At 38.2% G+C, this 23,088-nt stretch overlaps 2 protein-coding genes across 5 annotated transcripts; both read right to left on the reverse strand.

The window, feature by feature from the left end:
- Positions 1–467: 467 nt before the first annotated feature.
- LOC115667565 (cytokinin hydroxylase-like) lies at positions 468–3,406 on the reverse strand. Its single transcript, XM_056304294.1, has 4 exons — positions 3,008–3,406; positions 2,673–2,902; positions 1,741–2,352; positions 468–983 (listed from the first exon to the last, which is right to left on the reverse strand). Exons 1-4 carry the CDS (start codon positions 3,309–3,311, stop codon positions 555–557), a joined length of 1,575 nt encoding a protein of 524 aa, XP_056160269.1. The 5' UTR covers positions 3,312–3,406; the 3' UTR covers positions 468–554.
- Positions 3,407–15,224: 11,818 nt separating this feature from the next.
- LOC115692478 (uncharacterized) lies at positions 15,225–22,054 on the reverse strand. 4 transcript variants are annotated; one of them, XM_030619332.2, is made up of 15 exons: positions 21,882–22,050; positions 21,656–21,803; positions 21,421–21,539; positions 21,242–21,323; positions 20,469–20,617; positions 19,739–19,885; positions 19,561–19,665; positions 18,157–18,268; positions 17,822–17,956; positions 17,653–17,690; positions 17,472–17,564; positions 16,577–16,660; positions 16,156–16,305; positions 15,717–15,915; positions 15,225–15,622 (listed from the first exon to the last, which is right to left on the reverse strand). In XM_030619332.2, exons 1-14 carry the CDS (start codon positions 21,954–21,956, stop codon positions 15,781–15,783), a joined length of 1,572 nt encoding a protein of 523 aa, XP_030475192.2. In that variant the 5' UTR covers positions 21,957–22,050; the 3' UTR covers positions 15,225–15,622; positions 15,717–15,780. The 4 variants fall into 4 exon arrangements, with proteins under 4 accessions (XP_030475192.2, XP_056160271.1, XP_056160273.1 ...); XM_056304296.1 differs by lacking the exon at positions 16,156–16,305 and having other exon boundaries at positions 21,882–22,054; XM_056304298.1 differs by lacking the exons at positions 15,225–15,622; positions 16,156–16,305 and having other exon boundaries at positions 15,872–15,915; positions 16,577–16,674; positions 21,882–22,054.
- Between the last annotated feature and the right edge of the window lie 1,034 nt (positions 22,055–23,088).

The raw sequence follows: 23,088 nt of genomic DNA on the forward strand, positions 1-23,088 counted from the left end.
CTCCTTCGTTATGGATCACAATGATTTTGCTATTGTCTCACCTTTTTGCCGGTGAAAATCTCAGTGAAGACCCTTCAGAAGCTCATGCGGCTTTAGACCATGAAGAAGGTGAGAATCATGATGCTGAGGCAACTAATTGTGCAAGTCTAAACTTATCACCACCATCATCATCTTTCGAGCCTTTAAGAAGAAAGAGGGCCGAAGCAAGTAATAAATGAGCTGCTGGATTATCTGAGTTTGTGGGCACTTTTAGCTCTTTTTATGAAAAAGCTAATGAGAGATGGCGATGATTGGTAGTCACATTGGACATGCTAAAGAATTGGACAATAATACGAGAAAAATCGATGAGTGATAATATGTTATGTATGAATAAATTTGGCTAACTCATGAGCGAGCTAGTATACACCATCAAGGCTCAAGCGCCCCACCCAACCCTCCCCCCCCGAAAAAAAAAAGCTCATAGTGAAACCTCTTTAGATACAAGTACATCAATTCTACATTATAATGGTGTATATTGTTACTCTTAAACCTGAAGTAGTATTATGCTGACTATCCTAGAGAGGCTTTACTATGAGAGGCAATCCTCGGGAAGGTCTAAGAGAGAGCAAAATCGAAGGAGAGTGGCAATAGCTTGGTGAAACAGAGAAGGAAAACTTGGAGAGAATTAGGGTTAAGACAATCTTGTACTCCGTCATGGTCAAGTTCCGACCAATGCACATTCTCCCTCCAAACCCAAATGGCAAAAATCCCATCTTGTTCTTGCACCCGCCGTAGAGTGCGTCCTCTTTGAACCGCTCTGGCTTGAATTGGTTCACATCGTCCCCCCACAAAGCAGGGTCATGATGCATCGACACCACGTCAATCCACATGTTCGTTCCCTTAGGGATCACCATATCATATACTTTAATATCCTCTAGTGCCTGTCTTTGCACGTTCGGTGACGGACTATATAATCGCAGAACTTCGTTCATCACCCATCCCATCTGCAATTAATCACAAGTAAAGATAACATTACTAATTGAAAAGTCATGTGAGAAATATAAAAGCGGTTTGTTAGTGGGGTATGAGCACTAGTCAAACCATCAGGGGTTATGGCAAGTGTCCTAAAATTCTTGTGCATATGTGGGTCTTGCATAGACCTATCGAGATAGACACTGACTGCTTCACTTGGCTTATGGATATGTATTTTAAGCATGACATGCAGACACGTGGCAATTTGCAAGGCCGCGAAGTTCTATTGTTTGGTGGTCACAACGCTTGTCTCAACCTTTCCGTCCACGAATATGGCGGATCGACGTTGACCACCCCCCTCAAATTAAGCCAAAAAAAGGAAAGGAGAAGAGCATCTTTTCTTGAAAAAGAAAGGTGACCCACTAGCTAGCCGAACACGGACATTTAAGAACTTTCATATGAAATTTGTACATGACAGTTTTTGAATCGTTTTGTTTTGTGAATAAATCAGCTTCAGTTACCTACATATTTTGCATAGCTAGGTTCTACATAAATTTTCTATCCAAAACAAACCATGTTCATGCTCCAATGATTAGATATTTTCTACCCCAATCTATTCACCCATTATGAAACATGAAGTTATTCCAACTTCAGGAACACAGACACAAACCTTTTCCATGTGAATTATCATCTAAGCAACATCGAGCAATTGACAGTACTAGCAAATAAAACTAGCTCTATGTACAAAAACGTGCATCAATTGGTTCTCATTTCGAATAGTGTTTTTACCTTCTTTAGTCCAGCAATCATGGTTGCGTCGATCTCTTTTTTATCACCAACCACTTGTTTGATCTCATCTCTGAGCTGATCTTGCCACTCGGGATGCATGGCCAAAAGCAGCAACGTCCACGATAGAGCCAACGCCGTCGTCTCATGACCCCCGAAAAAGAACGTCTTGCACTCGTCCACCAACTCTCTCGTCGTCAAACTCTTCCCTACTTTTCCATTTCCGTAGTTCCCTTCGAGTAACAACCCAAGCAAGTCCTTCTGGTTATTCGCCACGAAGCTGGCCTTGCGATCATCGATGATCGACATTAGTAGGTTGTCTATTTCTTTTCCCAGTCTTTTTGCTTCTAAGGATTGTTTGGGGGCGATAAATTGGTTGAAAGGCACACCCACGAAACGGTTTGTCTTGAAGAGAGTGACCTGCACGGCTCGCAGTTTCTCGAGAACTTTCTTACCATCGCTGTTGCTAATGCCGAAGCTGGTCTTGGCTATGATCTCCCCCGCCGTCGATATGATCTCACTCTCGACATCGATTTCCGGCTTTCCGGAGTTTATGAGAGCTGTCCACTTTTCCAGCATCTTGTTGGCTGATTCCACCATTAAGCTTGACATTCCCTGTCGTACAACCAAATTATGTGCAAATTGAGTTAAGTGTGCGGATAAAAGGCCTTAAAGATAATTGAGTCTTTTGTTCTGAAACGTAAACTCTAACTAATCACCTCCTTTACCTAATTAGAGATAAACAACTTACGTGTACATGCACTCCGCAATTCTTGCGAAAGATTTTGTGACACACATTTCCTTTTCAAGAAATAAGTTTGACGTGACTCCCACGAGTTGCTATCACTCATATTCAAAAGCCCAAATATCGGTACGTGTGTACGCATCTCTGCTGTGATAGAGAGAGAGAGAGAGAGAGAGAGAGAGAGAGAGACCTTGAGGTTGGCAGGAGAGAAGGCTGGGGTGATGACATGCCTGTGACGGACCCATTCGTCCCCCTCGGTCATGACCAGTCCGTTCCCGAACATGGGTTCTCGGTCGTTCTTGAACACCCTGGGCTTTCCCCAACTCTTCCCCAATACACCACTCGACATTTGCTTCAGAAACTCAGGCTCCGCAATGTACAAGAATGGCTCTGTGCCTAGCCAATAAATGAACACCTTCCCTGAAATCAAAACACAGAAATTATTAATGAAAACCAACAGAAGTAATTGGCAACCCAACTTCATGAAAATGAACTTTTCTGTGACAGATTTGTTTTTGGGCTTACCATGTGATTTCTGCCAGCTAGCAAAGTAGGGGAAGACCGTGGAGTGAATGTCATGAGTGATGCCGTTCAAAGATTCATCATTAGAGTTCACAGAACAGGAGCCATCTTTTATGGCCTTTTGCATGTCCATGAGGTTCCCAAGAGGGAAAACTGGAGAAGGACCTTTGAACCCATTTCCCCTGAGCTTCTGATAAGCTCTCGCAGGTGAAATCCAGCACCTGAACGACACTCTCCACACAACAAACAGCACAAAAACAACCGAAGTTGATAGAACAAGATTGTACAACTGAAGAAAATATTCCATCTCTCTCTCTCTCTCTTAAAGACAAGTCTCTCTCCCTCTCTCTCTGAAGACGAAAACAAGAGACTGTAGAGCAGGCAAAGACTACACGAGGTCAAGATGATGTGTTGATGTTGGGTGAGAAGGGTGAGGATGGAACTGGGGTATTTATAGGCGACGAAGGACGGTCGTCTCCAAATGTCGGAACTTTGACCCGCCCATTAGCATGCCACGGCTTTGAACCCTTTTCGTCCTGGTCATTAATGTGGAACTTGGAAAAGAAACAGTGGTTTTCGTTTTTCAATTTAAGGTGTGGCCCCGTCTTGGTCGTTGTCAAAATCTTTAACTTCAGTTATCTCCAGAAAATATCCTCATGTGACAAAAAATAACATAATGATCATGCTAGTTTATTTTATGAATGATGTCCTGAACGTATCTAATTATACTATAAAAAAGGATATAAGAGCATTTGTGTGTTTGATGGTCTTCGACATAGATCATTCTCTTTTTCAAGATAATTGTACGCATAATAAAGTAATAAGATTGCTCTAAGGTTACTCTAATTGGATGTTAAATACTACATATTTATTCATATTCTTACTTGCAATGCACCAAATCAACTAAAAAATTGATTTAATAAATTAATCTTACAACATGGCATTACTCTTTTTTAATAGAAAATTATCATTGACTTTTATAATCTAGAAAAATACCTTCAGAAATTAAGTTCTTCGATTGAATTGTCAACCCCCAAACTTTTCTTTTATTTTTCTAAGGAGCCGCAATTCGAAGCTGGCCCAACCAATGACATCGTTCCACGTCATGTCCTTTGACCGACACATTCATGCGTGGAGACTTGGCGGGTGAAGTTCTTGCCATTGGCTCTTTTTTCTTACGTGCGTCAAATCAAATATATAAATTGCATGCTCGTGGAAAAGTTTTGCGATATACCAGGAAATAGGAATTTTCTTAAGACTTTGATGTGTAAAAATAATTTGGTCTTAAAAATTTTCATGAGCGTCATTTTCGTAAAACAACAGCCACAATTTGATTCATTCTCTTGTAAGAATTTATGAGAATCATTTGTAATAGTTTATTCAAGACGCCGCCGATGAAGACTTGTGTGAAGCGTACGCATGTATATTTTACAATATCGAAGTTGCATATATTCAAGTAAAACATTAGACTCCAAGCATGTATGTGCTCGTGTTGCCTTTGCGTGCTAGTGTAGTTGAAAAATCTAGGAGGAACATTTGATCGCCTATTTAATGTACTAATTGCTAATTAGTTAAAAAAATATAATAAATCTTGACTTTTTTTTTATCAAATGTATGAAATGTTGACTATAATATAAATCTAAAATCGTCCTTTTCATATATCGTAGGGCGGTTTGTTCTCTTCTCTTTTCTGTTCAAGAATTTTGACTATAAATATAAATTCAATTATTGACTAAGAATTGATTTTGAGAATGAAGTCTGAATGCATAGGATTTGGTGAAGAAAAAGAAAGAGCCTCGCCTGTCGTCAAATAAGCCAACATAAGTACTTTAAAATAAGAGATATTCAAACAAGAAAAAAAGAAAATCTTTTCTTAAATAATATAGCCAAAATAATTCTGCCCTTGTTTATTTTTCTCGCTCGATGCTTTCCTGTTTAATTAGTTTCTATTCCTCAAAAGAATGTCCATAAAAGAAAAAAAAAGGACGTGAAGGAGCTTGTTTGAAACTTACAGAAACACATTTGTTATTTCTTCTTACAACTTTTCCCTCAAAATTAGATAATAAAAAAAATATCTCGAAAAATTATGAAATTTTTTTTGTGGGACTCTACATACTAATATTATTATCTCATAAGAGATTTTAATATTTTGTGATAAATAGAAGTTAAATTGAAGAGCTTACAAATAGGAAAAGGAAATTAAGAGCTGAAGTCATCCTAAACAAACCCTACTGCCTATTGAAAGATTATCATTACTTTTAGTTTTAGAAGGTGCTGTTAAAGAGACATGAATAATCTTTTTCAAGAATTTCAAACATTCATTGATTAGTTTTGTGAAAAATTCACTTTTGCAACTCAAATATTATCTTCTAGGTAATGATAAGTTTACCTAGAAGATAATAATAAGTTGATGTTAGGACTTAGGAGGATATATTTTATTTATTTATTCCTCACAAATTGAGAGGATTCATATCTCAACTCTCAAAAATTAGACAATATCATACTCGCTATCATGAAAGACAACTTTGAAGGTCTGGATATAAAATTAAGAACTATCTGATGGGAAAAAATATATATTGCAACTGTTATATTATTCTCCGATGCGATTTTCGAAGCAGCTTAAATGCATACATTAGCCTAAGAAGCCATTTGATTAGATCATAAGACAAATCGAAACACCACTTTTTATTTTTATTTTTTGGTCAAAATCTCATATTTCTTAAAGAAAAGATCATATAGATATAAGATGAGTTCAGAATTTAGGTGTTACATATAGTCTAGATCAACTAGTTGTGCAAAGTAGTAGTATATGAGGAAGAAAATAAAGAAAGTTAGGCCTTGCCTTAAGCCTTTTGTGAAACGTGTTGTCATCACAATTGGCACCCACGCATGGTCCGCTTTTGCACCATCCTAAAAGAGTTATTTAGATTCTGGTATCTATCTCAATATTAGGTTAGAACATGGGATAATGATACAAATGGTCCATGAACTTTAGTTTAATGTGCAATATGATCCTTGAACTTTTAATTTGTTCAATGTGGTCTTTGAACTTTAGTACAATGTGTAATGTGATCTTTGAATTTTTAATTTATTCACTATGGTCCCTAAAATTTTGGTACGTGTTCAACTTAGTCCCTGAATTAAATGAAAATTTTCAATATTGTCATTTCATTAATTTAAAGTCATGGATAATATTGAACGTTTTCATGTAGTTCAGGAACTAAATTGAACACGTACAAAAAATTCAAGACCACATTAAATAAATCGAAAGTTTAGAGACCACATTGCACATTGTGCCAAATTTCATTGATCATTCGTGTCACTTTCCCTTAGAAAAAGTTGTGATAAAAGCTAGATAAGGTTGTCTTTTATGTCTCAAGGTGCGACCTCGTCTACTGCTAATGCTTGCTTGAGATACCCTAAGGTGGACTAGCATAGGATTGTTTGGTTTACTCCTTCAACTCGCCCAAGTTTAGTCTTACGGCTTTAGATGAAAAGCTATGGATAATAAAACGGATTTTGCTAGCCATCTTGAGAATAACATGATATTACGAGCTATAAATTCTTGAAAAAATTGAATTCACAATAATTTATAATTATTATTTATTTATTATTTTATAATTTAAAATATGCTATTATTATCTCACAGTAGAATAAGAACGGTCACTTAATTATTTCTATGGTAAAGTAAGGCCTCGTAGAATCATCTAGGCATGAGTCATGTCGCCGAACGCGCGTCACACTCGTCCCGATGCTATTCCAACGACCAGGCATGGAGAAGAAAGACAAAATGATTCTGAGTCACAAAGTCAAAGTTTATCTCCGCGGTTTAATAAAAAACTAAAGGTCAAAACCCATTGGTGGGAAACAGATGCAAGGCCGTACGGCCCCCAAATTCTTCGGCCTCTATAGTTTTTAATCTCTCATTTGCCGCCGTCCAATAATTTACTTTAAACCGTCCTCACTTTTTCACAAACATACAGCAATCAAAGTCTAATCTGCCTGGTCAAAGGGCAGACAAAATTGAGGAAACCGTGATTACCACTTCCTTAAAAGCGAGCTCGGTTGTTTAATTTTGACGTTGCGGCAGCATCAGATGTTGCGTCAAAACCGATGTCTCATCTTATGTATACGAAAGCCAAGTTATTGTCTGATCTTTTTGTCCCCAGCAAAGTAATAAGAAAGCTTATTATAGTCACTTTTTATGATGGTTGGGAACGAGACAATGTAAAACGGCGTGTAAACAATCAAGAGATGTTTACATTGTTTCATAGTTCACGTGATGTAAGGTGAAAACTAACTTAACCGTGAAATCTTTGCCATGCCAAAAAAGAATTTTGTTGAATATACATTGGAAGGTACACAAGAGAGGAAATAAGTGAATTGGAAGTACCACTTCAGATTTGATAAGGAGCAGTTAATATGTTTAATTTGTCTATGACAAGTGACTATTAAATTCAAGACGCACAATTATCATTTTCTTCCCTTAACTATGTAATCAAGAATTTATAATTGTGCGAATTGGATAAAGAATGAAAAGAGAAATGTTACAAGGACTTGTTTACTAGCTCCTTATCTATATTGTTCAGGGAAAATTGTCCACTCAATTATAAATTTATTGTAAAAATGCTTATTCAGTTATAAACTTTTTAGTTTTATCAATTTAGTCTTAAACCTTGTGCGAAATTCCAATGGAGTCCTTCTGGCCAATTTTCGTTGTAAATCACTGACATGATAGTGTGCCACGTGGGATGGCTGGCAGTGGTTGGGCTACTACGTTTGAGATTTTCAGCAAAAATTAATCAAAAGACTACATTGAAATGTCACTCAAATCAGCAAAATTGAAAAGTTTTACAATTGAATTAACATACTTACATTAAGTTTACGACTGATTTTGTAATTTTCCCATATTATCATTATTATTATATACAATAAAGAGGACATTCTCTTGATAGGAATTACATTCCTTTTTTTTCGCTTTTTGAAAATATCCACTATCGAGTACTTTATAAATATTTTATCAGTGGATGGATGCCTAAATAACTAAATTTTTTTTAGCTCTCATGCATTCCAATTATAAATTTTAATTTTTTTCTGTTTTATAAACAACCTTACCAGAACAAGTTAAAATATTGACATATTCATTCTTTCCATGTATATATACACAAGTTTTTCATGTTGTCTTAATAATTTCTTTTCATTAATTAAAACTTCACATATTTCTTTATAAGGTGACTTTGCAAAACTTTTTAAATGTCAATTTTTATTTGCATACACCCAACATGTGGAGGTATTATATACTTTTTACCTAAATCCTTTTTCATCAGATACTGGTGGCCATAGTATCATATGCTAGTGTGATGCTGCATGTGAAGCCCCCATTTTTAGAAGATCCCTCATCTGTTTCCACACTTGCGATTGCAAAGTGAAAGGAATACATCTCTTGTCAATCATTGTAGATTCGACAGAAAACGGAAAAAAGGGCAAGAAAAAGAAGAAGTGATGACAGTGGAATGAGCACCCAATCTATTCGTGGCTAAAAAGGCACGATGAACTTATTAGCACCAAAAAATCCATATGGACCAAGTCCTATGGAGAATCAGACCGAGTCCTATGAAGATCTTGAGCTTCCTTTGTTCCACTGAGCAATCATGGCGAGCGTCCTCAATTCTTGGACCTCAATGATGAACAAGAGAAGAGACCTTTCAAAATCACATATACTTCTCGTGTGGGACATCTCACTAAGGTATATTGGGAGATGACTATACCCATGTTATCCAAGTTCTTCCACTGGCGAAACTTTGGGATTTGGAAAGTTCGACGTAACACTTTTCCCTTTGGTCGACATTCAATGTTTCTCCTCCCTCCCTTGCATGTGGCTATTTGCACAAAAAAGGAAAAAAACGAAAAAAAAAAAAAAACTAGGATTTGATATAAGGGACTCGGGATCTGAGCAAGTCCTCAAAATGTTTCATCTCTCAAGATCTCTCTCTTAGGTCTTAGGGGAAGTAAAACCCAAAGGGGATACTCCCTCCTCCCTATGAGGAAAAAATAATGGCAAGGAATAGGGGAGCTCTAGGTCGTTCAGCTGTCGAGACGTGAAAAAAGGCGTATATGCCTCCGGTCAGCCTTAATAGAGTTGGTCGGAGTCGCCCCAGAGTAGCAATGATCCCTAGGGTTAACCAGAACAACCCTAGGGGGAGCATCCCCTGGTTATCAGAATAACCCTAGGGGAACTTGATATAATCAAGTATAATCATATTGCTTACTCAAGAAAAATTTACAATGGGACGACATGCATCATTATGTCCAATTTAGATACGATGATTGCATCAGTGATGGTATTATAGTCCTGATTTAGGTGCGAGAAATCGACTATAGCAACAATAAGTCCTAGTTCTACACCACTCTATCCTCCGATCCTATCGCCGTGGAACCGTTTCTTTTTTTTAGATTCTTGTTTATTTCTTGCTAAAGTAAAAGAGCAGTAAGGCGCAATTAAAATAACAATAGTTTAGTGTCGTCAGAAAAAAATTTCACACCAATTACAAAATATTCGACTTAATAAAAGGATAGTCCTCCGAGACGGGTTAAGCCCTCGACGGTCAACAAAGCAGCCTCAGTGCCACTATACAAGTGTGAAAATATTGGGTTATGAAAGGGAAAATAATTCTCATGGTCAACAAAGCGGCCTTAATTGGCATGAAAGTTTGATGACTCTCCTCCTTCTGAGTATGGTTTGGCTGGTGCAGCTGCTATCGAAAGTTCAATTCCAACGCGCAATCTAAGAGTTGGAAGTCGTAATCACTCGACCAGCTACACCGTGGTAGGTTGTATTTTTTTATTTTAGGGAGTTGATGACTTAGATATAGCGCAAGTTTCACGTTCCAAATTTGACTACACACATGGAAACCCAAGTCATCGATCAATGTGTCTTAGACTTGCTTGACGATCTAATCGAAGACTCGTTCAGTAGTAATTACTTAGACAGAATTGGTCAATGTTTCTGAGCACAAAAGGGTTGTGGTATAGCTCATCATCCCACACATTTCACTATAAGGTATTTTGCTTCTTTGTGGGCTAATGGATGTCAACCATTGTCGTTCTCAAAAGGGTCTTTCGGCTACGCACCGGGTGTTGAGGCTTTCGTCGTTTTATAAGTTTCTATTCTATACGCGTGAAGGTGAGGTACAGCACATATTGCATTGACATAAAAATGATTCCATCCTGTTGAAAATACTTGTGCTATTGAATATTGGTTAAAGCTTCAACCATCGGATCCATGATTTGAATCAGCATTGGAACTATGCTTTTAAAAGTTTCAACTCTTGGACCATCAATAATTATCAGGAAAATTGTTCAAAAAATCCTAAACCTACTGTACAGCGGTCAATTTAGTCCTAAACCTTTCAATTATGCCAATTTAGTCCTAAACCTTTTAACAACTTGTCAATTTAGTCATAAATTTTTCAATTAAGCCAATTGGGTCATTAACCTTTTAACAATTTGTCAATATAGTCCTTTCGGCCAATTATCTTTTGGGACTAATTTGGCAAAATTTCAAAAGGTTTATGATTAAATTGGCACAATTGAAAGGTTTAGGATTGAATTAACTATTGTACAATAGGTTTAAAACTTTGTGGACAGTTATACCATAATTACCACCAAGTCTGCCACATCCTAACTAAACTCTTAATCACTCAGCCAATCCCTAGAAAATCACACACGCTAATCTTAGTTTAAGATACTTGTATCATTTGTGCTGCTTGCATACATGGACAAATTAAATGATGTTGAGTAATTCGATCTCATAAGGGAGTGTAAACTAGATCCAATTAATGGACGGGCAAAGCCTAATACGTGCCACAACCTGATATTTTAATACCCTAAAAATCTCGTATAAGATGAAGAGCTTGTATTGTATGGACCCACCACCATATTTACCGATTAAGTCTTTGCGATGCCCGACGCCAGTTGATCGGGCTAGGTCTACAAACACGCCGACGTGTGCATCTCAACATCCTTATTATTAAGATCCAACTTATAAGTTCGATCAAAATGGATTCAAAGAGAGCGAAAGTATTGGTCGGTTCTTCAGTGAAGGAGATCATAAACATATTGGGATCATATTCATCATCATATCTTTATAATAACATACCAACGTGCGACTTCTCATTTTCGTGGGTTATATTCATCATCATCATATCTTTATAATAACATTTCGATTATCCACCTTTCATGGCGGTGCTGCGTTGTGTTCTGCGGGGAAAGCATTTTATGCAACTGAATAAAGAGAACCAATTTATTAACAACCACTTTGGTGTTGAATATAGTAAAGTAGGTCAACAAAATCGTTTTTTTTTTTTTACATTTGTTATTTTAATCGTTTTTTAAAACTTTTTTAACAGTCTGCTTGGCAAAATCTTTTATGCATATTAATTAGAATTTGTGGCCATTGCATGCATTTGCTCTCTGCCATGGGCGGCGTCAACCTCTTCTCCAATTTGTGGTGCTCTTAAACCAAATCGGACCCCTACAAACACTTAATAATTAGCATTTTAATTAGTGGTTCGGACTCTTTCGTTGTAATCTCTATTATATTCTATCCATACGATATTTTGTGTGTTATATCCATAAAACTTTAATATCGTTGTCTGTCAGATAAGTATGCATACACAGTAGGCATGAATTTTCACCGATAAAAATCATACTCCTATAATTAATGTTGATGTGTGCTTATTAAGAACTTGGTTCCGATTTCACTATCGGTCGAAAAATCACATTGCATTCACTCACGTCAATCTGTGTACACGAAATGTCATGCAGGCGTGCGAAACAAAAAGCTAAAGGTTAAATACAAATGAATGATTGTTGTGAATTGAGAACAATGTCATGGAAATGTGAGTACTGAGTACACGATTGATTACCACTGTAATTAAAGGGTCGTGGTATCATTAACATATTATAAAAGATAATTAGTCCGCCCTTTTTCTGCCTTCTGTGCATAATGGGTATATATATAACGTATGGTCTTCTCTTTCTGAAAAATCCACAAAAAAAGTCCCCGAAGGCTTACAAGAACTCGAGCAGCCACGTATGTGCGTAACTTTTTTTTTTTTTTCGGTTGACTTCATTCTTACAAGGTATTATTATTACCTAGGAAAACTGGTGAGTAAGACCGCGAGTTTAAAGGACCACTTAGGCACTTACTCCACGTGATATTCATCACCAATTGAAGTAATTTTACCGAGTGGGTCCATTCGATCAATTTTAACCTGTTATTGCTGACATGGACGCCAACCGTAACATGACATGGCCGGTGCTAAAGAGAATAATTTTTACAATTTTTTAAAATAAATTCGAATTATAATAATTTTTGCAAGCTTTTTCCGTTGGTGACTGGCCAAAGGCAAGGGCCAACCTTGCTGGTGAGCTCGAGCCTCAACTAGCAAGTCTTGCTCGAGGCCGGCGAGGTTTTACGTTGCCAAATCCCTGTGAGCTTGAGCATCGCTAGATTCGGTGAGGCCGGCCCTCGCCATATTCGGTGAGGGTGACCCTCGCCTCTAGCTGGTTGCCGGCCGTGGCAATCGGCGGAGGAAGAAGGAAAAAGAAAAAGAAAAAGAAAAATAAAGGAAAGAAAAAATAAAATTATTTAAAAAAATTGGAATTAAAAAAAATTGTAAAAATTATATACGTCAGTACCAGCTGTAACACATAGGACGCACGGCGTCCACGTCAATAATTTCTAATCAAAATTAGCCATATGGACTTAATTGGCAAAATGTGAAAATATTTATGGCTCAATTGCACAATTAAAATGTTTATGACTAAATTGACAAGAATACAATAGGTCTAAGACTTCTTTGATAATTCCCCCCCCCATATAAACACTAAATAAATTATTAGACTAAAATGGAAATCCACTACGGTACAGACATATTTGTATCACTTTGACGGAGTTATTCCGACAGTGACGCGTACGAAATCAATGGCACGGCACGAATGACCCATCTACGTCAATCGGGCAATTTGACAAAAGCGACCAGACGTCATGGCCATTTGGACGGCCAGGAGTAGCAAACCCAAGTTTGGATCCAATTTTTCAGGTACTCAAATTTAGAAGCCCTCTTTCTGTCCTATCTCTATCAAATGACCACAGAAGCCGAAAAAAGAAGAAGAAAAAGCCATTTTTCAGGTACTAAAGGGTAGTAGGATCAGTTCAGAATCCAATTCAAAAAGGGCAACACCGACACCTGAAAGTAGACGGTGGGACGCGTCCAACGCGACTCTTTCCCTCTGACTTGGCCGGAGAACCCATGTTTTCTTGGGCTTGAAACTGCGTGTTTGGACTGAACAGCTCTCATTTCCCCCCTTTGCTGCTGCATCATAATAAATATGGATCATGTGAGTGAGGATCTGGCCGGAATAATTCACTGTACCCTTCTTTTTTTTTAAATCTTAGTGAAGATTTGTTGGCTAGAAATTCTATTAGTATAAAGAATCACGATTTCAAGGAAAAGATCGTGCAAGAGGTATAGTTTTTGGAAGAAGTACGTCATATGCGAAGACCATGATTCGCATTCGGGGTGCATTTGTTTGGGTGAAATGATTTTCCGCTAATCAGTTTTATGTACCTTCGCACGTCTGGTTTGCCGAAAGATGATCAGTCGATGGAAAACCATTTACGGTCAAATAAAATATGTATACTTGAAGTTAGGAAAATGAATTTCCTAACCTAAAAAGAGGAAAACACTTTCCTAGAAAATGATTTCCATGAAACAACTTTACTTTATCATGAAGTTTTCTCCGTAACAAACACACGCTTAGTCCCTAATAATTATGGGAATTGTATACTTATGATTAATGAGATGGGTGGTTAGATCTCTACCTTTAGATCAAAAGGGAATCAACGTTTGAGAAAACATGTGCTCGTGTTTAAATAGGGATGCTCTCTCCTCATATATTGACCGTAACATTAACATGTCAAATTTAGTAGCTTCCTACATGAAACACATTGGTAGTGCGGTGCATTATTTTAGTAGATTTTTTTATCTTGTATGAGATTTCTCCGGCATTCCCTTTGTTTAGGTATTTAAGCAATGAATATAAGTGCTTTATAAGTAAAATATTTATACTTTTATAATTTATACATTGCCTCACATGCTTCAGCATTAGGAGGTCATTTTGGCAGGAGAGGCTCTTATCAAGGGACAAGCAACTGTTGTTTTGGCCAAAGAAATGATTTTTGGGGGGACTAAAGAAATTTCCACATTTCTTGGATCCTATTGAGCCACTTTGACTCTGGCTCTTCTAATCTTTCAACAAGCTCGCATATATGAACATGATGAACATGGAATTTATTTGATTTGTCTTAAAATTTCTAGAATTATAATCACCATTTTATATGATTTATCATAAAATTGCAAACCATGAATTTGAATTTTTATTTTACTGAAGAGAGTGATTGGACATTTCAATCTAAGCAATGTGATAGTTATTTTCCTCTTATCTTATTATAGTATTGATAACTATCACATTATAGCATTTTTTCCAAGTGTAGCACATGACTGTTTGAGCAATTAAGCAGCACACCCCTAATTTTTCTCGGGTGCATTGGGACTATTAAACAAGTTTTATGACGGAAAACCGAGATAAGTGTTTGGAAAGAAAAATCTTCCATATGATCCGAGTGACTAGTAAACTGAGTCCATAATGGCACAAAGATATGGACTGTCTAAAAGTTACATAAACGTGATTTCTTGCCTGTTGATACAGAAAAGCATAAGGGCATAAGTTAAATGCACATTAGATGACCCAATTTTGATTATCTTAAGATACTTAGACCCGGCTATGCAATTAACACGCTCCCAAGGCATTCTTCAGTCAAGTTCTATTCAAAGTTCAAAACATGCTGAGAACTCAGTTTAACTAGTCCAGGCTCAATGAGTTCATTCTCCATGGAGATAGAAAAAGATCTGCCATTTCACCAATTCACTTCCTAAATGGGGAACTATTGACCATAGCGGCTCTTTCACACATCCAAAGTCCACACAAAGGTCCATTTGACACCTCAAGAAAAAAACACTTGACAAACTATACCGGTGATCGACAGGGTTTTCACCCTTTTGTGAGATACGCATGCTTTACTCTATCTTAAACTTAATCTCAAGATTTCCTACTGAAAAGTACCTTCGGGAACATCAAAATGGCACGACGAGAATGCTGAAATTAAACTTAAACCATTAAAACTAGAGATGTACAAAGATACTCTGCTTTTTAATATGAACAAAGTGAATACCACCACAAACGAGTGGTCATGTTGGACTTGTGACTCCAAGCGGCTAAAGTTTACATTCTTGCCCCAGAATGCAGAACGAAGGAACTCCTATGCCCTTTTAGACTTGATGCAGACCTATCAGTTTGCTTCAGTGTTTAACTCAGGAGCACTACCTTAATAGTCAGCATGAACACCCAGGTTCCTGATGCAGTCAGCTCAATCCTTAGTAACATGTTAAAAGTTACTTTCTCGGGGATCAAATCACCATTGCCTCAAAGCATATTACTCCTCTGGAACATCATAAGTCAAATCACAACTCTCTTCTCATCTCTCGATTTGAGCTGACCAAGAAAAGAAGTCATTAAGTACATGAATGAATGAATGTAACTGCCATATCTCCCGATCATGATATAACAAAATAAACCAGTGATGTACCTGGCGCTCCTCAGATAGATGTCTACACAATCAACTGGCTTTAGCATTTCCATGCAGTCAAGACTCAGAAGTCATGGAACAGCATGATAGCATCATCAAGCTTCATCAGAGATGATTCGAGCAGCAACCTCACTGTTCTTAACCGGCTGTACCTCTTCTCAAGCGGCCCACTTCTTTTCTCAATGGGAAGATTCAGAAGCTGGAAGAAAGAATATCAAATTCACTGAAAAGTAATACCTCTCTCACTGCACAATAAAAGGAAAACCAAGCAAACGAAGTGCCTAATTGTTTGTTTTACTTTTTCCCTTCTTGGGTCTAGAGAGGCAAGGAAAGGTCGAGATGAGGCAGATGTCGCATGAGGAAGCAGATTGCGAGTAAACAGAGACAAATGATATATTAAGTTACATTGGAGATATGTCTAAATATATGCATGTGAAACCTCATTTTCTTTCTCCAGTTCGTAGGCCACCCTCAGGTTCAGATTCAACGCAGCATGGTACATCTCATCCAGTACATGTGGCCAAAGAGTAGATTTGTTTACTTTCCACAGCAAGAATTGCATTTGTCTAGGTGCAGTGACAACTACTTTCTGCAAGGATCAAATGTAATTTATAAGATGTACGCAAAGGACAAGAACCTTTGATTATGATTAAGAGTGGGAGTGAATATGCAAGAAACTTCCATGCTTTGAGAAAACTTACAACCAGACAAATATAAACTTCCCACTGCAGAAACTTTTTGACATCAAGCATTATCCATGAGTGTGGAAACCAAACAACATAAATGATACTTTTTTTACAAAGGAAATTACATGAATGCTGTGCGTAAGAGAATCTGATCACAAGAATTTTCAAGCATACCTCCATGTGCAAGAATTCGTCTTTCCAGAGCCTACAAAGAATTTTTGATATCTCCTTCTTATCCACAAATGCAGTATCGGAAATCTACAGAAAAGGAGCTGAGTAAAAATAATGTCTCAGTCCAAGCAATAACTTCTCAGACAAACATTTTCTTGAAGTACCAGTAGAAACACATAAGATCTCAACTACTCACATCAAGAACCTAAATCATTTGGCAATGATGCTTGCGTGAAAAGCTAAGGTCAACAGCATAACATGAGTGGGTCAAAACAGAAAATTGTTGATTTCTACTCTTACTGGCCTTCAAAATTTACGCAACACATGGTGACAATGCTCGGTACTCATGCATTCCAAAATTTTTTTTATAACCAAACTGGGAACTTTGATTACCATCATAGGTTTATAGTGATTGGGGACGAATAATTATAAACCAGGGGGTAGCCTAGCCATAATAACTAGAAGCAATAAGACCGTTAGAAAGGCATGTTCAGCATAAAGACTATCTATGTAATTAACTAAAAGAAAATGTTGACAACACAGCTCTAATGGTCAAGCCTGAAAATGATGGCTATTTTTACAAGACCAAAATCAGCGTGGTGGGAGCAGGGGGCCGGGGGCCAGTGGGTTTCTCAACACCAGGTCTAATGGTCAAGCCTGAAAATGATGGCTTCACAATGATGATCAAAAAGTGGAATATGGATATTAATCAAACGCGTTAAAAAAGTGAAGAACGCCCTGTGACCATTCATTAGTTGTTTTTTTTCAGTGAGGAGTCCCAAACAGCACCCAAAAAAAAAAAAGTACATGCAAGAGAAAAAAAAAGAATTTGGGGATTCTCATTTGCATTCTTGAAAGGCCACAGTTAAAAGTTGGCAAAACCTGAAAAATGACTAACCTTGTCAGTCTCAAGTAGCCGATTGGCCTTTGACAGCAACCTAAATATTCTGTAAGCTACCCGGCCGTATCTTTCCAAGACAACAGACTCTACCTGCAGTTCAACACCATACATATGCATCCAACTTGTACTTAGTCTTCATGATATAATATCTCAAGTACAGATAAAAGAGACAACAGACCTCCTCATTCTGAGCTTGTTCAATAATGTTCTTCAAATCTGGACAAGACATGGAGAGTAGTAAAATTTAGAAAACATGAAAATAATTGCTGAGGTAAAAAGAATGTGATGAAGACAAAACTCTTCGTGTGAAGGAGAAAAAAGCTAGAAGGACAGAGAGGCAACATTACCAATTTTATATGACTCGTCTGCCCCTCTTTCACAACCCAACATAACAAGAGATGCTCTAAGATGATCCAATGTCATAGAACGACCTGCTTCTCCTTTCATAACCTCTTCGTAAATGGTATTAATTGACAGCGGAACTGCAACATAAAATGCTACAATTAGTGAAGAGACATAATCTACCAATTAGTTCAAAGAACATCATCATCGAGTCACCGGCCAAGTCATTAACTTAACAAACAAGAACTTGTACTTTTCTATGCCAAAGCTCTTAGGATCCTTCAAAACCTCCAAAGAACATCAATTATTCTATTCCAAATTGCTGCAAAAACCATATTACCAGAATTATCTGTTTTCACTTTCTTCTCCATGCTCCTGGATGTCTCGAGCATTGCACTTAGGGCAACAGCAGCTCCACCATCCAACCGTTCCCGAACATTCTCAACACAAGCCTATAATAACAAAAAAACCCCGATTGGATGTAAACTTTGAATTAAACCACAGAAAGATAAGTTCAACTTACACTTGCACAGAGAGAGAGAGGGGTTCTGATACATGTAGAACTACTTTGTTCCCATTATTTGTCAAACGTAACTACCAAGAAAAGATAAGTCCTTGAGTATAATCATGACCCCAAGTCTGAACCATCCTCTAACAATGTGCATCAAGCTCCATTCAGTTTGGCACAACTGTCGTCAAAATTACTGACGAGTGACCAAAACCGGATCAACCTGGTCTTGGTTTTGACATTGCTCTATGCAAGGGCTAGTAGTATTCCCCTTTGAGCTGCAAGATTAAGCTTCGCTGGGGTTATGGGGCTCTGACCATGGAGCTAGTAGGTATACAGCATTACCTCAATCATTCATTTTCACTTTTTCACCTTTCTCACGGTCAAACATTGTAAAACAAAGTCCAGATAAATCTGGAGTGGTTACCTTAAAGATCATTTGTTGTGATAATCCTTTTCAGTCAAATGTCAAAAGTCAGATAGTGTTATTCTCCAATATATAATTTCCATAAAAGAGATAGTGAGAGCTTTGCTATTTGCTAAGCACCATGTCTTGCTAGAAACCATCTAATATCTAATTACTGTGACAGTCTACCTGAAAGGATGAATCATAAAGAAGTTAGTGAAGGCAAATACAAACCCTCACTCAATGATTGCATGGCAATCAAATCCGATCATTCATTGAAGATAATGATACAAATGGTCACTGAATTTTGACCCAATGTGCAATGTGATTTATGAACTTTTTCATACAGTCCAAAAACTAAATTGAACATGTATACAAAAATCCAGCAACCACTTTGAACAAATTATAAGTTTAGGGACGACATTGCACATTGGGCTAAAGTTCAGGAACCACATTGAACAAATTTAAAGTTTGGGGACCACATTACATATTAGGCCAAAGTTCAGGGACCATTTGTGTCATTTACCCTTCATTGAATTAGCATCATACACATCCTTGAGTCCCAAAAAATAAGTGAAGTACAATGTTCTTTGGTAGAACAAACTTTTATGCGGTCAACATGTTCCTGAAAATTTCAAGGAAGCTAATTATCTGGAGCCGGATAATTGGGGAAGGGGTAGTGAGAGCGCGTGCAAAGTAATTCCATTATAACTTATCGGTCCCAATGAAAACTCTAACTAGCAAAAGAGTTCAATCCTCTTATATGAAAGCAGTCTTTCCATCCCCTAATCTAAATGTAGTTGCAAAATATAAATGAAGAGATGACAAACCTTATGCCTAAAACGATGCATGAACTCCTGGACATTGACGCGCCAAAGAACTTGGTCGCCATCACTTCCAAGTTCTTTATCTGATTCCAAAGCATCACTCTTCCTCTATACATTGTTAATACATATAATTAATAATAAGGTAAAGCTGATGGGCTGTGCAATCTATATATGTACCAACCTTCTCACCAACACCAAGGAAAGAATCCTCCGTCTTCTGACCATCTTCTTCAGTAGTGGTATCAAAAAAAATTAGGAATCTTTTTGCTTCCATTGGAGCAGCTGCAGCAAGCACACGTTCTTCTATAGTCTCCGGCTCGATGGCCATCTATATGCATATATTCGTTATGGAGATGACAGACTACAAATTTCACTCCCAAATTGACTACTTAAGCGAAATGGTCCGATCAATGAATTAATGAGGTGATGGTACATGAGATAGAAAGCTAAGCACATCAGACAAGCATTTCTCATTTAGGTTGACTATGTAGATGAATCATTTTATGCTGACGCATTTAGACATAGGGAAATAAAAGAGCAAATATAAACCTTCAGTTTCTAATAACTAATGCAAATGCAGTAGGAAACTTACCATGTAAAAAGTCATATGTCATGGTTTCCAAAAAAGTAAGATTTGATCACATTTTCAAATACGGATGACGTATGAGAAAACCACTGAAACTTCAGAGTTCTCCTTACCCTTCAAATAAATCGTTCATGTGGTAGAAATATGCTCATTGCTAGCAGTTGATTTGCTGTGTCTGGAGAATGATTGTATGGATTTGCATGAACTTGTGCTTAACATCACATATAAACCAAGTTTCTAGTGCCACTGATAGTAAATTAAAAACATGTATTCATTGGAACAGAAGGCAAGAGTACCCAGCAATGGATATCTTTAGAGCAAGCACCTTAGAAGACTTGGTTCGCTTTCTTGCAGGAGCTTCTTCTTCACTTGGTGGAGAAAGATGTGGCTCAGGGTCAGGGCAGCGTTCAACAAATCGAGCATTTATGAGTTTAGAAAGGGTTTCCCGTGTAGCATCCTGAGCAGTAGAATCTTCTGAATGGACACACAGGTTTTCGTAAGTGGTATGATTTGAATAATCGAAACATGTGTTTTCTAACACAAAGCTTCTTCCCACTTTAAAAGTACAAAAATTACTTTAGCCTTCATACAGAAAAATTATCAGCAAGGGCTATTTCTTGTTTCACAACTTGAGTCCTAAGCACAAACAAAACGCACAAGACTTGCGAATGCGACCCAAACATTATACAAGTACGACAAAAAATACGAAGAGATACATGAAGTTAACATGACAAAAACATGAACTCAGAACTGATCTGTCATCATATTAGTCGATAGATCTTTTGCTAATGGCACAGATTATTGACTTGAACACAATGACATGACATAATTGCAACGACTAGCTATATCTAAATAGCAGAGCCTATCAAAGTCTCAATAAAAAAATACTATCCAAAGCAAACTGGCTCGTCACTTTTTAGTAACATCGTTTGCCTCGATTACTCAGCTTAGAACTTTGAGCCAATAGCACGTATTCAACCTCCAATTACAGTATGAATCAGACAGAAAATGGAGAACGAGCAGATAAAAGCGCCAATGCATGATAGATCTCAGTACTATACTCCTCCTATCGATTGCAAAACTTCTCACGAGACTTGCCTCGGCCACATTTAGCTCTGTCAATCATCTTTTCCAGTGTCAGCCTACCATGCTGGAGCAAACCTTGAAACAGTTCTACGCACTGCCCACAATCAAGAAAACAAACAAATCAACAATAAACACGGACCGACTTCACGAACTAGGAAACAATTCACGCCCAGACGAGAGCAGAAACCGACTTCTTTGTCAAGTTCCTGGGACACAACAGCCATGAACTTCGGGAACCTCATTCGATGATTTATATTATCAAACAATGCCATGTACTCGGTGCTACGTCTCGGCGCATCGCCAACACCACCTGGTCCGCGGCATCATGAACAGGAAAAAAAAAGAAAAAAAGAAATCAATCTAACAAGGCCACGGCTCACTCATCCAGTCGCGAAATTAAGATACGGCCGACCGATGCGAATCTACCTGGATGCTCGACGGAGAAGGCTTGAACGCAGTTCTGCTGGATCAAGACTAGCAAGCAGTTTTTGACTTGAGAAGCCGACACCTCCGTGAAGCGGGCGATGTTCTGGTGCGTCAACGGCCCTCGCCGGAGGAGACACTCGCACACCTTCTGCAAAACACGCGGAGCCTCACGATGTGAAGCGGAGAGAGAGAGAGAGAGAGAGAGAGAGAGAGGGGTAGGGATTACGGCGACGAGGTCGCCGAAGTGAGAGGAGATGATGTGGACGGCGTATTTGACGCCGTACTGCGACGGCGACGCCATTGTTCTGCCTCCTCTCGGCGGCTTCCGCTTCCGCTTCCGCTCCTGCTCCGAACTGCTGCGCTTGGGCACGCCGCGTATCCGGAGGAGGAGGAAGAAGAAGAAGATGCGAGGGTGTCACAAATGGGCCTGAAGGCCCAATAAGCTCCTTAAGGGGCCTGAGCTTGGTCATGATCGTGATGGTTTTGGGCCGGATAGTCAGGTACGAACTGGGCCATGTTGGGCCTTGGGATTCGGGGGATGATTCCAATCCGAGCGTCCTCGTAATCAAAGCCAGATCCAACGGTCGTGTCCGATTAATCAACGCGGGAAATTCTGTGAAAGAAATTCGCTTGTGAAGTTCAGAGCCTTCTTGAATAATGAGGTGTTCAATTATCTAGGAGATTTTCCCCTTGGCAGGAGCGTTTGCAAAGAAGGTCCGGCAAAATCTATGCACACACAACTTGCCTAAGTTCCCAAGCAGTTAACTTCGGAAGATGTCAAAACTTAACCCCGCCCACACACAGATGGGATTTGGATTCCACATGAAATAGGATTCTCATAAAGTGTCGAATTAAATTACCTATCAATAGTTAGTAGGGGTAAGCGGTTTTGGGGTTAGGTTTAGATTCCACCTGGAACCTACCTATCGAGATCGGTTCCCAGTTTTTGAAATCTAGAACCTACCATGTATACCCTAGAACCGACTGTGGAACGAAGTTGTGGTTCCAAGCGGTTCCATGATTGATTCTAGGGTCTATCCAAGGACCGATCAATTCCTTTTTTTTTTGTCTCATTTTTAGTCGAGCAAAATAAAAGATAAACCAACTATAAAAAATCCCCATCCATTTTTTCCATGACAAAGTCATAGCAGAGAGAGTCACTGCTGGAGAATTCTCTTTTCACCCTTGCACTTGTTAGTCGATGCAGATTTATCTTTTTGGTTTCAGAATAAATGTGCAAGCAATAAATGGTTTTTCTTGTTTGTGATGAGATACCTACTTAATATGTTGTAGTTATAGAATCGTAATTCGGTTTTGGTTAATTGAGGTGACTCTTGTTGTTCCTCAAAATTTGGAGCGACATGGTTTTTCCCCCTTCAAATGGTGCCCCGCTCTGGTTGTTTGGAAATTGCTCAAAAGGCTTCAAGGGGTTG

The sequence above is a fragment of the Syzygium oleosum genome, unplaced genomic scaffold (assembly GCF_021117445.2).
Source record: "Syzygium oleosum isolate NSW1041296 unplaced genomic scaffold, Sole_v2.1 Sole_v2.31, whole genome shotgun sequence".
NCBI lineage: Eukaryota > Viridiplantae > Streptophyta > Magnoliopsida > Myrtales > Myrtaceae > Syzygium > Syzygium oleosum.